Here is a 15,272-nt window from a genome sequence, read left to right on the forward strand (position 1 = left end):
CTGCGCCAACAACAACCGCAACGACAACCCCCGGGCATGCAATTACCCCAGTTACGAACAGCAGTGGAATCCATTGAACCATGCAAATGCTACTACTATACTTCGACAACGACAAGAAGGAGTCCAGTTACAAAGCCGCGATGCTCCAAAACATCTTCCTTCTGAGCTCTGAGCTCTGAGCTTTCTGAACGGCCAGGGCAAAGCTGCTGGCATTAAATTACTGGGGCACCCCCTACCCCTCTAGACATTTGGTTTGCATTTCAATTGGCGACGCCAGGCAAATGTCTCCCGGTGACATTTGAGACGACTAATGCGATATAAGCCCTGGGACCGCATCTCCTTACTGCCATATGGAACTCAGGAAAACCCAATTTTCCAACCGCGAAGAGCGAAAACTTTTTTTTCCCGGAAAAACACTCTGGATTCTCTCGCAGGAGAGAGAGAGAAAGTACCAAACGTTGCATATACAGGAATCATAATATCGATTTCTTGCAGAGAAGAGTGCAGCAGCAGGGGCAGTGGCCGTGTGGCGCGTGGTGCTTGCCGTTCATCCCGTTCGCCATATCAAAGTCAAGTTCATGGTCACCATCGCCATGCATCGTAATCCGTTCGCTCTCTTTCTCTCGCTCTCCATCCGAACGGCAAGGCGTGACCATGGGATGTGGGATAACAATTTTCTCCATGCACACGGCACACGGAGTTACCTAACCACGCAAAGGGAAAGCAATAATGCGCTGGGAGGGAAAATACGGCCCATAAAATTAACACCCATTGGATGTGCGGCTTTATAAGACATTAATCTACTGCAACAAATATGTAGGAGTCACCATCAGCGGCAGTGTGCCACACGCTGTTCTTCATCATCATCTGGCTCTGACTGCCACCGTAGCAGAACTTCGTCGTCGTCGATGTCGTGTGCGTACCGTGCAGGTGTACCTTTGGCGTTAAATTGCTGAATTGTACTGCTTGTTTAGACACTGATAACGGAGCAGCATGTTAGCGGTTACACTCACCTACGAGCAGGTGAATGATAAAAGCGCTACATGCGGGCAGCACCTTACGCCCGGTGATACGGTCTAGCGTAGAGAATGGTGATAAGAGAGGGTGCTGTAGGTACGCTTTCTAGGACAATAGGCCCCTTTCCCGAAATGGAAACTATGCTACAGGTTTCCATCTAAGTGAGTCACATCGACTACTAACCAGAATCAACCTCTGGAACTCCAGCTCTAAGTTGAAAGACATTGAAGACAATGTTTCAGATAACCGTTTATGCACCATTTTGGCCGGGTTTTTGCACATTACTTGTTGCAGCAACAACAATGAATTAACCTGACGTTAATGGCTAAACGAATCACGAACACCTCCGTGACGTCGTGATAAATGTCTTGAAAACAGGAAGAAGCGCGATGCAAGCAGATAGCTTCCCGACCTAAACCAAAGTTCAAGTTCCGAATCCTAATCCTAATCATGCTCGGTATTCATGAATAATGCAACGACCTTTCTTCCCTGTTCTCCACCCAATTGGTACTCATTATACTCCAGAGGCCAATTATGTGCTGGAAGAAGGAAGAAAACAACGATCCAACGAAACCCCACAGCCTCCGGAACAGCAGCGAGCGTGATGGAGCAGTTTAGATCACTGGAGTAAGATGGCGACCTGAGCAACTGCAACAACCTACCGGAAGGTGTTGCACATGGCGCACGGGGTCAAATCGTCGACGTCGACGGCGTCGTGCAATCCCGGGCGTTTGCTGAGGGAAATCACCCAACCAAGCGATTGCAGAACGTACACAAGAGATCCCGCGCTTAACCCGCGCAGGGTGGCATTAGAGGTGTGCACGGTCGCGGCCAGTATCTTATTATCTGCGTCTCCCCTTTCGTTCCACCGCGTTCAAGGTGAATGCTGCATGCCGGCGAGACGCGATGAAATGTGCAGCAGTGGCCGCAACATCCATCCACGGGGTGCGCGCACGGCGTGCAGCAATAACGCTTGGTGGAACAAAACAAAAGGAAAACCCTCTCCCTCTCCATCACCAGCACCAGCAGCACACTGATCTCCACACCATTGTGAACTCCGGTGCTCTCGCCGGGGCTCCCGGAGTTTCGTTTCGATTGCTGCAAGCGAGGTTGCCGGATTATCATGCCATATAGATGGTGAACCAATAAGAGGGGGTAGGAGGCCACCACCAGGTTGTATGCCAACTCACACGACATTCCCTCTTCCCGAACTCACGCAGCAGACCTTTCGAAGGTGGTTTCGAAGGTATAAATAGGTCACTCCCAGAGGGCGCCCTCACCAAAAGTTTCTCACATTCTGGCGACGCGACCTGCTTTTCCCTCCTTGGCAGCGCGGTGTCTGGCCATCGCAGCGAGGGGAATCGACGATAAGGGTCAAACGAGTGAAAGAGCGGAGGCTCGACTCTACTTCAGACCGTTGTGAAAGGGCTTTGTTAGCGAGACTCGGGCCTTTGACAGGACAGGAGAGTGTCTTCCACTTGAGACGATAAATCCGATTCGATGGGCTGTCCACAGCTCCGCTACCCCACGGTTTAAGTTGCTGTTTGAACCAGCTGTAAGTGAAGTAAGGGAAGGTGCTCTCCCTCCAACCCCTCGATTAATTACGTTATCATTTCCCCCCTCCCCAGGTCGATTACATCCATTAGTCAGCGCACTGTGCAGATGATCACCAGCGACACTCGCTCGCTCGATGTGAGTCAACGTCGTCGAGTTCCACCAGACAACGTGGAACGAATTCATGCCACGGTACCTTGGAGAAGTCGTATCTACGCATTCGAACCTGGCTACAGGAGCCAATTAGGGTGTTAATTGCAGACGCGATCGGTGGTGAGAAATGGTACCCCACCACTGATAGCGAATTTTTTGGGGCTATCGGAGCTCGGCATGGATCCGGATTCGGAGTTCGGATCCGATAACTGAAATTGGGAACGCAACTCTTTTGCGACAGTTGACATGGTTTAGCTATATAAATTAGCAAAGTTAAACAGAATCTGGAGGACCAACAAATGGGTTGGAGTGGTTCGTGAACTTCGGACATGCCCATGAACATGATATTGCAGCGCTTTGAAGCAACTTGAAAGATAAGCCTGAAACTTGATAACAGCACTGCCCGGTGCCCAAGGAGTGGCCAGAAACGTTAGTTAAGTACCGTTAGCTCGAGTGATATTATGCGATCTATATTCTTCAAGTTCTAAATAATTCAATCAACACTTTCTAAGCCCAATCGAAGTGTTCTGAGCCCCAATTGCCTTCAGGTGAAAGAACTTGAGGTGAAATGAGGACAGTACCCACGAAATGTCCGCCTCGATCGATTCCAATTTCCGCACGGCCACGGCCCAACAGTTCCACGGGGACCATAGGCGAAAGAAAGCAGAGGAAACGAACTCAACCGTTGAAACGACCGACCAGAAAGCACCGTTTTCCGGATACGAGTCACGACACACATAAGAAGCTAAGAACCCGATATGTTTTTGTGTGACCACGAGCATGAGGCGTGGAATTGGTGTCGAAGACGGGCGAAACGGTCGCCAACCGGCCACCGGTTAGAACGACAAGAAACCATACAATCTACCCTTGTTTGCGCCGCCACTTTCCTTCGAATTCCCAAAAGGGGGACGACGGACTGCCAAACGACGACGAATTAACAGTTAATAATGCACATTTACCGGCCGGGCGGGGGGGACAAGAATTCACGTAACAAACCTACTTAAGTCCGGTGGATAAGTCCACTTGATGCAAAGAAATACTACTCTTACCTTCACGTACAGCTCCGTCGAAGACATGGTGGAGGTTCTTGCGGTGTTGTGAAACAATTAGTGGCCCGTTTGAGATGGGCCTCGTGGTAGTACCGGGGTACCGTCGTGGCTCGTTCCTGCTATCCTACTCCAGCTCCCGGTGTGGCTTGCCGTGGTGACGTCAGAACCAGTCAGAACCATATTTGCGTTGACCGAGTTACACACCACCAGCACGCAGCCTACTCCGGTGCCGCCGCTGATGGTTGGTGGCTTCACACGCAAACACGGGCAAGTGTGTTTGTTCTACGCCGTTTTGTCCCCCCCCTTTCTGCTTCGTCGTTTCACCTTCTTCAACCCCTTCTTCGCAGGTGGCAGCGTGTCTATTCTTCGCTCCACGCCTATCTCACCCGCGCGGATATGATAAATTCATGAGCCCTGCGGTCGTTATTACCTCACACACTCGCTACACGCACTAGGTCACTACGCTCGAGTGCGATCGATAGTGAATTTCGATCTCGAAAGTAGAACAATAAATGGTCACTTTACACACCTGCGATCGACGACGAGATCGAAATCAACTTATCCACCACTAGGCGCCAATAACCCCTAACCTGTTTAAAGGGAGCGCCACACAATTTTTCTTCGCAAGCACGCACACAAAACTCGGCTTATGATGATGAGGGGGAATGGGGAGCCCACGAACCGGAGACGAGAATCTTCACGAAAAGACAACTTCACGCACGAATTTTGCGATGCAGCAGCACGGTCCGAACGTCCGTCCCCATCGACTTTCCGAGAAAAACTTGGGCCCCCTTCTTGGAACTGAGGCTCGCGAGGCGCCAACTCGTTCGTGGCTTCATAAAGAACCTCGTTGAGCTACCGGTGGGGGCTCGTAAGCGGCCAACACACGCGCTCAAATTATTCATCAATTTTTGTTGATTGACGTCAATATATTGATCGTGTGGAGGGTACATTGCTGATATATTAATCAGGTCGAATACTGAAGAATATAATAAGACAATATTGCATCAATATATTGATAAGAATATTGAGCTAGAACAGGCCGTTTTCCGGAATACACCCCTTAGTTACCGAACGAGGTTAGTTGGAAACACGGTAGAGAAAACGAGATGGATGATGGGCCTGTTGCTGTCCTTGTCATTGGTTCATTGGCCTCCGTTGACAGCCTTTTGTTTACAACCCGCCCGCTGTCAAATTGGAGGTTATGGTGAAATCGTGTTATGTGACTTCGGATTGACGATTTTCGGTAAAACTACAGTTAAAATGTTTCTTAAAAGTACACTTTTCCTCACAAAAGCATGTAAGACACGCAAACTGGCTCGATTTCCGTCGTTCCATCTCATTGACTTACTCACGGTTTTCCTCCTCCTTGGCAGATCCCAGCGCCGCGAGCACCGCCTTCCGGAGTTTGTACTCGGCGGCCAGCCTCGGAGTGGACGGGTACGCTGCGTACCGGGAGAAGACGCGCACTCAGCATCTGCACAATGTGGACAATTTCAAGCGCAAGATGCGTGACTTCGTGTCTGGATCGACAACAAATATGATCTTCACAGAGGACCTAAAAAATATCATTCACCTGCTGGATAACACGGCGGAAGATAAGAAACTGCTTAAAGACACGATCGCCCGGTACAACAAGCAGGGCAAAGAGCTGCGCTTCGGGAACTACGTGTTTGGACCGGTCATCATGCGAGCCTGCCACCATATGGGCGATCATGAGCTGGCACTCGATCTGTTCCGGGATGCCGGCAATGAGGGCTTTTTCGATCAACTCTCCAGCTACCAGATACTGAGCGATCTGCTGTATGAGCATGGCCGCTATCAGGAGGTGAGGGAGCTGTTTGATTCCATCAAAAGTCGCCAGATTCAGGGTGGCCGCTTCCCAAAGCACTGCATCACGCTAACGTTCGCCGCGTGCTACAAAGAGAACACACCCGAAGCCTTCCAGTACGCAATGGACCTTTGGAAGGAAGTAAACTCCGTGGGACACGTGCCAATGCGTAAAGCGACAGCCTTCGCGGCGGCCAGCGCCCTGAACAACGGCAAACCAGAGATTGCACTGGAGATACTGAGCACGGTGACGAAGGGCAACTACGTAACCATTCGGCAGCTCAAAACGCTGTGCCTCTGTAGCCTCGGACGACTGGACGATCTCATGCCAATCTTCCGCGGTGTGTTAGAAGTGAGGGGTAACTTTGAGAAGAAGCAAACCTTTAGCCGTGAGGTGATCCAGCGGGTACAGGAAGCACTAAAGCAAGCACCAGAGGGTACGGCTAGTGCTACGACCTTGAAGCAGGATCTGGAACGAATGATCGAGTTCCTCGAAACGAATGGACAGATCACGGATGAAACGCTCGACCAGATACTGTGCTCGGAGATCGTCTCGACTGGACAGCAGCGTAACGATGCTAAGAACAATCTGGCCGAAAGCTACAATACGCGTGGTGGCCGTCAGCAGCAGCGACCCTTTCGGCCAAACAAAGGCAATCCGAGCATACGGCCCGGATTAAGCGATATGAACTAAGTGGCCGCTAGATCATTTGGAATAAAATAAAAAGAGATAGAGAGAGCTTGCTTCTCTGTTAGTCAAAAGTCCTGATAGTTTTATTTACTTTCTACGTACTGCGTATACCATTGCGGGAGAAAAGAATCCGGATGTCCAACACCTAGATCACGGTACCGTACACGTGCGTGTTCCTGTGGACTGTATTCAAATTGAAAGACACGCGTACAGTCATCTACACCCTTCAGTACGGTGGCCACTTCTTGCAGAAATTCATCCAAAAAGTTTATACAAACGGCCGCGGACCAATGGTGACGAGAATCGCGTTGCAGATCCTTCAGCTTCATCTCCGTTATCTCCCTCACGATTCCCCGATCATCTCGCAGGCCTACCACGATCCGCTGCACGTTCACGAGGAAGCTTTGGCACCACCAGTTTTTCGTTTTAAAGCGATAAAAATTGTCCAGCTGCCGTTGGTTCGTTTCCCGTCGTTTCACTTTGACCTCCACAAACTCGAACCGTCGTAGCTCATCCACCGTTAAACCGTCTCGATCGAGTGGTGGCCGTTTCTCTTCCAAGATTATTCCGTCCATTTCAGCTCCATACAGTAACCGTTTACCGGCCAGTGTGCTGTCGAACAGGGAGCAAAACTCTTCCGACAGTACGACGGGTTCGGAAGTATCGGGCCGGATGTTGGGACGCTCCGTGAGGATGTGCTGCTCGAACTTGAATCCGTAAAAGCAGAACCGGCGTTGCTGTTCAGTTTCATTCCGTGCCGATTCCAGCTTCTCGGCCGTGGGTCTTTCACAGAGATAGATCGTACCACGGTAGCGGATTGCCTGTACGATCCAACCCGTGTTCCGATCGTACGGTGTGCACGCAATCAATCGAAGCAACCCGCGAAAGCACACGAAATCATACCGTAATCGAGCGGTGCGGCTTTCCCCGGACAGTTCCGACTCTGGCCGGTGTGTCCAGCTGTCGGGGGTGCTATTGTGGCGCAGGTAGGACAGCAGCATATCAATTCCTTCAGCCTTCGCACTTTCCGGTTTCGGATGATGAATTTCAAATCCCTCGTTGAGGTCAAGATGCAGATCGGTTCGTGGCGGTGGTGGAAGCGAAAGGTATTTGAGCTGAGCGGCCGATCCATCGTACTTCCGGTGTGCGTCGATGCTGAAGAATCCCACGAGTTTCGGTTGCGATATGGACGGAAATGGTTTCGATTGCCGTTTTGCCGGGACCGGATCTAGCGAGGTCGAACTAAACATCTCGGTTTCGTTTTATTGACGCAAGTCTTTTGTTTTGATTACAGGAGTTCCAGGTAGTCGATTAGACGATACTATAGGACTTCTGGAGGACCTTCGAAAGGACGAAACTGTCGGGAGTCAGGCTTTGCATCATCAGTTTATTTGAAGATATTATATTACAGATTTTAGCTAAATTCATTGTTTCAACCTTTTTGCTGGCTAACTCGGCCTTGCTCACTCATGCCTCAAGCCTTGTCGTCGTTCCTGTCTCACTGCTTGATCGGTTTATCGAACGGAAATTTAAGATTGAAAGGAAACCGTCCTCCAATCTCGTTGTTGTCTCGCATACTCTCTCTCTCACTTGGGATATATCTTATTTGAGGGATATGGTTGGCAAACATAATTGAAACAGAAACCAATGGAACAATGGGGACGAGCGAGGAGCTGCCTTCCTTCGCTTCGTTATCACAAAACGGTGGTTAAAGTAAGGGGTAATGCTAAGGCTAAAAACAGGATAACAAAGAAGGAAGGAGGGCAACCGAGAGAAGCAGCAGGGCTCTCGAAAAACGAAGCAGCGGTTAAAAACAATAGAAAGTAACTGAAAACAAATGTGCCAATCCATTATTACTAAATTTAATTATGTAAAATATTCCTGGTAAATTTTGAAACAACTGATTGTTCTACTATTGTACAGCTTCTTCCATAGCGTGTGCCTGCATACTGGAGACCGTTCCAGTCGGTAACCTTTGCCCATCTGCTCCACTGGATTCCGGCTGTCCAGGTGCAGCTTGTTGATCGGCAGCAGGGGCAGCAGCACCAGCGGCCGCTGTCGCTCCGGCACCACCGCCAGTTTCCTCCGTCGCACTGGCAACCACCGATGGGCGTCGCTTTTTACGCTGATGGTCATAGTTTACCAACCGCTGACCGACCAGATACTTGTCGTTTTTGATCGCGACATACAGGTTCTTGAACTGGCGTACCTGCAGCACCACGATGCCGATGACGAAGGCGATCAGCAGGAAGAAGGGATAGATCTGACGTGCGATCAGCGTACGGGTTAGCGGATTGGTGAAGAACAGCGGCAGGATCGAGTGCGCGATCACGTACGGGATGGCGAGCGCTAGTCCGAAGCACGTAATGACCGGCACGCCGAGTTCGCGTATAATGAACCGCAGGTTCATATCTCGCAGTCCATCTCGGTACGCTTGTTCGATCGCTCGTTTCAGGGCCCAATCGGGGCCCATCAGCGTTAGAGCGCAGGCAATCTTCGTGTAGAGAACACCGAGAGCCCAATCCTGCCACAGGAATAGAACGGGCGTTTGATCGCGCGGTACCCGTAACGGTATTACGACCACCAGCTCCAGCAGCAGTCCAAACATGAGCGGAATCACACCGAGCATATGCACGAACACGATCGCGGCCATGGCGTACGAGGTTGCGATCGACATCCAGTGCCGGATACGTGCGATCACAGCCTCTCGGCCTTGCGGGAACAGGTTTACGGCGACGGCGATGCCACGCGAAAGCAACCAGCAAAGGTACGTGCCGATAGCCGCTGTGTAGAGCTCGTGAGGCCGAGGCGATGGTTCTACAGTGGCACCACCAACACCACCGTCTGCAGCAACACCCGCTCCACCTTCAGCGGCAACATCAACCTCAGCAGCGGGAACAGCGACGGGCGGGGTGATGTTCGTACCGACCGATCCTAGTGCCATACCGTATCGTCCTATCCAGACGGGGATCGTAAGAATCGCGAGTGAGCCGATCGCGAGACTAATACACATCAGCACTAGCAAGCCAATCAACCGGATCGCAAACAGCCGAGGTCGTTCGTAGGGTTGGAAACCGATCGGAACATCCCGAAGCAGAATTGCTTGATGGGCCGCTGCTAACCCTGCACCAGCCTCTGGTTGTTGCTGGCGTGCTGCAGCCGGGGGATCATCTTCGTTCGGGCGCACTTCCACTCCCAGTAGATAGCTCTTGATACCGAGCAACCGGGCCACTACATTGCACCAAATCCGCACCAATCCCTTCAACCAGATGCGTGTATGCGATTGTTCAAAGAATCCCGGAAGCACGAACTGAAATAAAGTCGACGTTAGAATACTGCTAATTGCCTTCCAACAGATCGCGTGACGTTACCTGCAGTAGCAGCAACTGAAGGCTGAGTTCGTTCACCTCAGCGTCACCGGACAGTGTATAGGGTAGGAATGTGGGCCAGAAGGACTTTAGGATTTGTATCGGTGCCCACAGCATCAGCAGCACGGCCGATCCGAAGATAATCGCTGACGAGATCAGTCTTCGAGTGTGGCGTAAGATCGACAGATGAATCATTTCCTGTTTCGAAAAGAAAAAGAGAAAAAACAAACAAATGACATTCAGTTTGCCACTTGCATCATCCTCGCCGTAAGCAATCATACCTGAATCGGACTAAAGTCGGGATCATTAAGATTGCGCAAAAACCAGAGCACACCTGGCCGCAGCACCTCCCGGAGCAGCACTATGAACGAAGCAAAGTAGTACACGTACACCATACCAAACATCCAGTGAATGAAGAGCGAAGTGCCCGGGGCAGCCTTGAAGCTCGCTTTGCGATCCTTAAGCGTAGCATCGAACATCGGTAGCGAGCAAATGTCCAACCACCAGCCACACACGAGCGGCAACACACCGATCTCGACGACCGAGAGTAGCGATACCTTCACGACGATGTAGCATAGCCCCAGGATGCGCCGTTGGCGACGCCAGCGCAGAAAGCGGGCGATGGCGTGCAGCTTCACGAGCGTAATACCGATCACACAGTAACCGAGCAGGGTCGTGAGCAGACCGTGGAAGTGCATCAACGGTTTGCCGGGTGTAATGATGCCCAGGAACGAGATCAGAAAGTTGCCGATCGAGTACGGGACGAAGGCAAAGATCACGATGAACGCGGTGTTCAGCGAGACTACCCAGAAGACGTGCTCGAGAAAGACCATCGAACCGTCGAGACCGAGCAACCGTTCCCACGTGAGCTCTTCCGCTGCCCGTTCCCATTCCATTGGGTTCCAGTTGGCCTCATCGGCCGCTACTTCCGGCTCATTGATGGCACCATCTCCCGGTGCATCACCTTCGGCTGCCGGTGGCGGTGGCTCCGCTGGATCGATTGGCACATTATCGGCGGGAACTTCGGGAAAGGGAGCTCCTGCGGCACGTCCTGCGGCAGCTCCTCGACCTCTTCGAGCTTCATCGTTAGCGGGGGCCGGTGCTGGGGCAGGAGCACCAGCCTGATCCTCTTCCGGTGGTTGTTGAAGCGGTTCCTGCTCTGCCGCACCTTCAGCTGGCGCCGGCGGTGGTCGATTGACCAGATTGTTATCAACGAAGTTGTTATTGTTGTTATTATTATGTTCTTCTTCGTTGTTGTTATCGTCATTGTTGTTGTTGTTGCCGTTGGCGTCATCGGGTCCAGCACCGTTCCCATTCTCCGCGGCCCCTTCCGCTGCCCGATTGCCTTGTCCTCCGGCCTCGTTTACGCCTGCAGCGGCTGCTGCTGCTGCTGCTGCAACACCTCCACCACCGCCTGCTGCTCCACCAGGAACACCTTCCGGAACTTGAGGATCATCTCGTTCAAGCCAATCCGGACCACCACCGTGAATGATCTGCTCCCGGAGCCACACCAGCCCGATGAACGTGAAGAGCGTACAGGTAACGACGAAGCAACCGCGGAGCACATCGATCGTAATGTTGTCCGTGGAGAACATATCGATCGGCAGGGTCAGCACCATCTCGATAGAGCCGGAAAACAGGAAGCGGTAGGTCCGGTACGCCGTCAGCGGTACGATGCCGAGCCAGGCGAGTGCCACGAGCGTGTAGTGGATCCAGTATTTGACGGCCGTTCCGACGGAGCTGAGCAGTCCCTTGGCCACGTACTTGAGCGGCAGCACCCGTGGCATGTCGGGCGCGTAGATGGGCGTGAAGGAGAACCGGTGGCCGCACAGCTCGCAGTACTCCTTGCGCGAGTAGCGCATCCACTGCATGAGGCAGTCCTGGTGGATCCATTTGATGCTTCCGGTGCAGATGCAAGGATGAAAAAGCGGTCGATCGGATTGCGCCTCACAGCGACACACTCGACAAATGTCGCCCTCCATCTCGACACTTCAGGAGGGGGTACTCTCAAACACACGATTCTGGCCCCAGAATCCCGGGGTACCTACTGCTGCTGCTGCTGCTGCTGCTGCTGCTGTTGTTGGCTGACGAGGAGTTCGTTACACCACGAACCTGCCCCCGAAAGCACCAGCATCGTTCTAGCACACCACGGACCCTGCGCACCCCAGAGGTCGGTCGGCCGCCCCGAGGTTTGCTGAACTTTCGCTCGACCTTCGAATAGTTTAGCCTCTTACGCCGCGGAACGTTGCGGAATCGGCGGAACGTTGCGGAATTGCGTTCTTCGCACTGTGTGTGTTGTCTAACAAGGCCGACTTCGACCTTCGCGGCCCGCGAGCTCGTTTCACTTTCTGCGTCTCGCGGATGTTACGCGGCACCGTTGGCACTACCTCCGGGGGCACCTTATCGAAGAGGAAATCCCGGAAAACCGGAGATCTTTCGAAATGTTGCGCCGTGTAAAGATATTCGGGAAAAATGGAGGAAAAAGAGTGGAGCAAAAAAACACGGGTGTCACCAAAGGGGCAAGAAAGTGTTTTCCATCGAGCTGCGATTCAAGCTAGCAGCTGTCAAACGCCGCTAGTTTTTTGTAAACAAACGATCGCGTGGTGAACCAAAAATCCCCGCATAAAACCGCCGAAAATGGGTAAAAAGAACAAAATTAAAGTGCCGAAAGAGAATGCCGACGAAAAGGATGAAGCTAAACCATCACCGGAGAAAGGTAAGCCCGGAGATACCCGAGTTTTCGCATGACTTCCGGCTGATATTGTGGTTTCTTTTTAGCTGCAAAGCGCAAATTACCGGCGGAAAGTGCGGATGGTGAGACCGTGGAACCGACAAAGAAAGTGAAAAAACCTGCTAAAGACAGTATCGTGGGTGGAACTACGATTTCCGAGCTGCCCGGCATCAAGATCGGCAAACAGAAGGAGAGCAAGCGGGCCAAGAAGCGGAAGAAGCGTGAGGAGGCGATCCAGGAGAAACCCAAAGAGCAGACACAGGAAGAGATCCGACAGTATCTGGAGTGTTGGAGCAGTCAGCGGGAAAAGTGGAAGTTCCAGAAGTTGAAGCAAATCTTCATACAAAAGTACATCCTCGATGAGAACCACATCGATGCCGACATGTGGCCGGTAGCACTGGAATATCTGAGCGGTACGAAAGGCGCGAGTCGCGACCTGCTGATCAAGAACGCGGAGACTGTAATAAGTGAGATCGATGCAGCCGCCGAGGAGAACGAGAGCGATACACAACAAACCAGTGCCAAGTATCAGCGAGCGAGGGAACTGCTACAATCACTGGGATGATTCACTTCAATAAACTTATCAAACACTTGCAGCGAATTGGTTGCATTACGAAACAGTTACGTTTTATTCCATTGCATGGAATTTTTCACTAACACACTTTGGCGAAGAAAGACCCAGCGGCCTTCTTCTTCGGGGACACTTCGCCGGTTGCGAAATCCATCTGATGGACGATGAAATTTACTGGGAGAGAAGCTCTGCTACAACGCTGAACGCCGAATCCGTACCGGATTGTGGGTTCATTTCTTTTTATCCAGCACATTTTGGACCCACGTCCTCAGCTTGTCCGTGTCCTGTAATCCGACCAGCCGCTGTTCCACCTGCCCATCGCGTATCGCCAGCAGCACGGGAACGGAAGCGACCTCGTAGTCCAGCGCCAGATCGGTATGCTCGTCAATGTCAACCTACGGTATGATGATCGATAACGCTTAATCATCTCCAGGATGGCTCCAGGATTACATAATGACAACATGCCAGGGAATCACGCGTCCTACCTTGGCCAGCTTCACCTTCCCCGCCGTTTCGCCGATCACGGTCTCTATTCTGGGCGTAAGCATCCGGCAAGGGGCGCACCAGCTGAAACACAACATCGGAACATGAATCGCAAGGAGGAGGGGAGATAAGGGGACGCCGCAACTTACGTAGCGAAGAAGTCCACGATCACGGGCTCCTTGCTGTTGCGAACTTTCTCGTCAAACTCCTGTGGTGTCTGCACTTTGAAGATCTCGTATCGCGCTCCGCCGGTACTGATGGAGCGGACGCAGGTGGCGATCGGAGCACGGAACGTGAGCATTTTCTGCAGTGAAGCCATCATTTTGTTGCAGCGGCGTTTTGTTCGGCAGGATTAAAAGGACACACAAAAATCGCACGAGTTGGCAGTGTGGTGGTCTTTTGAAATCACACACAAAAAAAATGAAAAAAAAATGTTATGAAACTGATGACAGCAACAGGAAGTAGGTGTGCTGCTGAAAGGTTGACGCGTTCAAAAATGATTCCCCCAGAAAATGATCAACCGTTTTTTAGTTACTTTTGTTTAAAGGAAACTGCGGTCCGATTCCACTCGATTTACAACCAGAAACAACAAGCATAAAGCGCGTTTCTGAAACCATAAAATACTCGCGTGCGTCATTGACCGCGGAACTCGTTAGTGTTCCCTGCCGCCATCCGTAGCTTGTTTAGCATCTGATCCTGATCCGCCGATCATTTATCTATAGTCCACCAGAGCGAGATCCGTTAATAGAAAAGCGCGTTGGCGGCGTGTTCATGGACCCATGTTTTGTTTGTTTGCGGCACCACCCTTCCTGGCGCCACCACACCGGCTCTGTTGTGCGTCACGAAACCGGCGCTGGATTCTGTGCCGGCGTTCGGCGATGAACCCGGGCCCCGGCGTGCATTTAATCCACGCGCGCTGATCGGGTAAAATGCCATCAATCGTCAATTGCTTAGCCCGATCCGATAATGGAAGCAGATGGCGTTCCGATGTTCCATTCCCTCCTGAGAGAGTCAAGTGGATGCGATGATCTACTTCGATCTACTCGCGTTACTCGCGCCGCACCACACCAGTACGACGGAGTACAAGAAGGGTACCCGATCGCTGCGTACCGCGTGGTCGTTGGGCCGCGGGGGTTTAAAAATACTTCTTTCGCCATCGATGATGTTCCCACTTGTCCCGCTTTCGACGGGTTTTTCTCATCCCAAACTGCCTTCACCACTACACACATGAAGATGAATTTTCCTGCGCGCCAGTATCTCTCGCTCTCCACGCCACCTCGCATTTCCCTTTAAGAACATGCCGTTCTAACAAGATGCAGGAAGGTGTGTGAGGTGTTTAATAGAGGAAAAAATTGTTTATTTTCTAATCCTACAAACCCATCCCACACCCTCTTCAGGCTTCTTCATGCACGCGGGAATGATTGTTTCCATACCTCGTGTGCTCGATGGTGCATCCTGAGCAGCACCGCAACACGCCCTTGTGCGTTACCGTCCTCGCTCACGCTCGTGATCTCGCGTTTTCCCCCAAAAATTTTCCCTGAGAGCGATCGAGACTGTGCGTGTGAGCGAAACGGATCGAGCGTTCCTTTGCTACCGGGTGGAACGAGAAACACAGATGCTAACGCTCCCATTCCCCGCCCGTCTCGGGATTTTCCGGCCTGGTCGGCCAAGAGTGTGCGTGCGCGTGTGGTAGCGACAACCGGCGGTGACGGCGGCGACGTTTGGTTGTTCTAGTTTTCCACCGTGCTGTGCGGGAAAATTTTCATTTCGGCATTTCGACGTGACACGGTCGCGGGTGTGCCCGGTCCTCTCGGTGTCACGAGTT

At 51.9% G+C, this 15,272-nt stretch overlaps 6 protein-coding genes across 9 annotated transcripts in view; 2 read left to right on the forward strand and 4 right to left on the reverse strand.

Annotated features, from left to right (window-relative positions):
* LOC125954406 (unconventional myosin-Va) overlaps positions 1 to 4,551 on the reverse strand; it is a 12,939-nt gene extending 8,388 nt beyond the window's left edge. For 3 of the 4 annotated variants that reach the window (XM_049684680.1, XM_049684679.1, XM_049684678.1), the window contains exon 1: positions 3,774 to 4,551. In XM_049684680.1, coding sequence (XP_049540637.1) covers positions 3,774 to 3,800 — 27 coding nt within the window. In that variant the 5' untranslated portion in view covers positions 3,801 to 4,551. Of the gene's footprint in view, positions 1 to 810; positions 937 to 2,016; positions 2,093 to 3,228; positions 3,723 to 3,773 lie in introns of those variants that run through there. The other variant, XM_049684681.1, reaches the window with a different exon arrangement.
* A 412-nt stretch (positions 4,552 to 4,963) lies between these two features.
* Positions 4,964 to 6,359, forward strand: LOC125954473 (pentatricopeptide repeat-containing protein 2, mitochondrial-like). Its single transcript, XM_049684844.1, has 2 exons — positions 4,964 to 5,073; positions 5,150 to 6,359. Exons 1-2 carry the CDS (start codon positions 5,037 to 5,039, stop codon positions 6,295 to 6,297), a joined length of 1,185 nt encoding a protein of 394 aa, XP_049540801.1. The 5' UTR covers positions 4,964 to 5,036; the 3' UTR covers positions 6,298 to 6,359.
* Positions 6,355 to 7,568, reverse strand: LOC125954474 (decapping nuclease DXO homolog). The gene has a single exon (XM_049684845.1). It carries the CDS (start codon positions 7,542 to 7,544, stop codon positions 6,378 to 6,380), a length of 1,167 nt encoding a protein of 388 aa, XP_049540802.1. The 5' UTR covers positions 7,545 to 7,568; the 3' UTR covers positions 6,355 to 6,377.
* A 626-nt stretch (positions 7,569 to 8,194) lies between these two features.
* Positions 8,195 to 12,120, reverse strand: LOC125954415 (E3 ubiquitin-protein ligase MARCHF6). Its single transcript, XM_049684725.1, has 3 exons — positions 9,944 to 12,120; positions 9,666 to 9,860; positions 8,195 to 9,604 (listed from the first exon to the last, which is right to left on the reverse strand). The coding sequence occupies exons 1-3, from the start codon at positions 11,642 to 11,644 to the stop codon at positions 8,207 to 8,209; spliced, it is 3,294 nt and encodes a 1,097-aa protein (XP_049540682.1). The 5' UTR covers positions 11,645 to 12,120; the 3' UTR covers positions 8,195 to 8,206.
* A 42-nt stretch (positions 12,121 to 12,162) lies between these two features.
* On the forward strand, positions 12,163 to 13,001 carry LOC125954516 (uncharacterized protein C7orf50 homolog). The gene is made up of 2 exons (XM_049684906.1): positions 12,163 to 12,378; positions 12,441 to 13,001. The coding sequence occupies exons 1-2, from the start codon at positions 12,300 to 12,302 to the stop codon at positions 12,956 to 12,958; spliced, it is 597 nt and encodes a 198-aa protein (XP_049540863.1). The 5' UTR covers positions 12,163 to 12,299; the 3' UTR covers positions 12,959 to 13,001.
* LOC125954523 (thioredoxin, mitochondrial) lies at positions 12,999 to 13,851 on the reverse strand. The gene is made up of 3 exons (XM_049684913.1): positions 13,597 to 13,851; positions 13,450 to 13,531; positions 12,999 to 13,359 (listed from the first exon to the last, which is right to left on the reverse strand). The coding sequence occupies exons 1-3, from the start codon at positions 13,767 to 13,769 to the stop codon at positions 13,195 to 13,197; spliced, it is 420 nt and encodes a 139-aa protein (XP_049540870.1). The 5' UTR covers positions 13,770 to 13,851; the 3' UTR covers positions 12,999 to 13,194.
* Between the last annotated feature and the right edge of the window lie 1,421 nt (positions 13,852 to 15,272).

The sequence above is a fragment of the Anopheles darlingi genome, chromosome 3 (genome assembly GCF_943734745.1).
Source record: "Anopheles darlingi chromosome 3, idAnoDarlMG_H_01, whole genome shotgun sequence".
NCBI classification, from domain to species: Eukaryota; Metazoa; Arthropoda; class Insecta; order Diptera; family Culicidae; genus Anopheles; species Anopheles darlingi.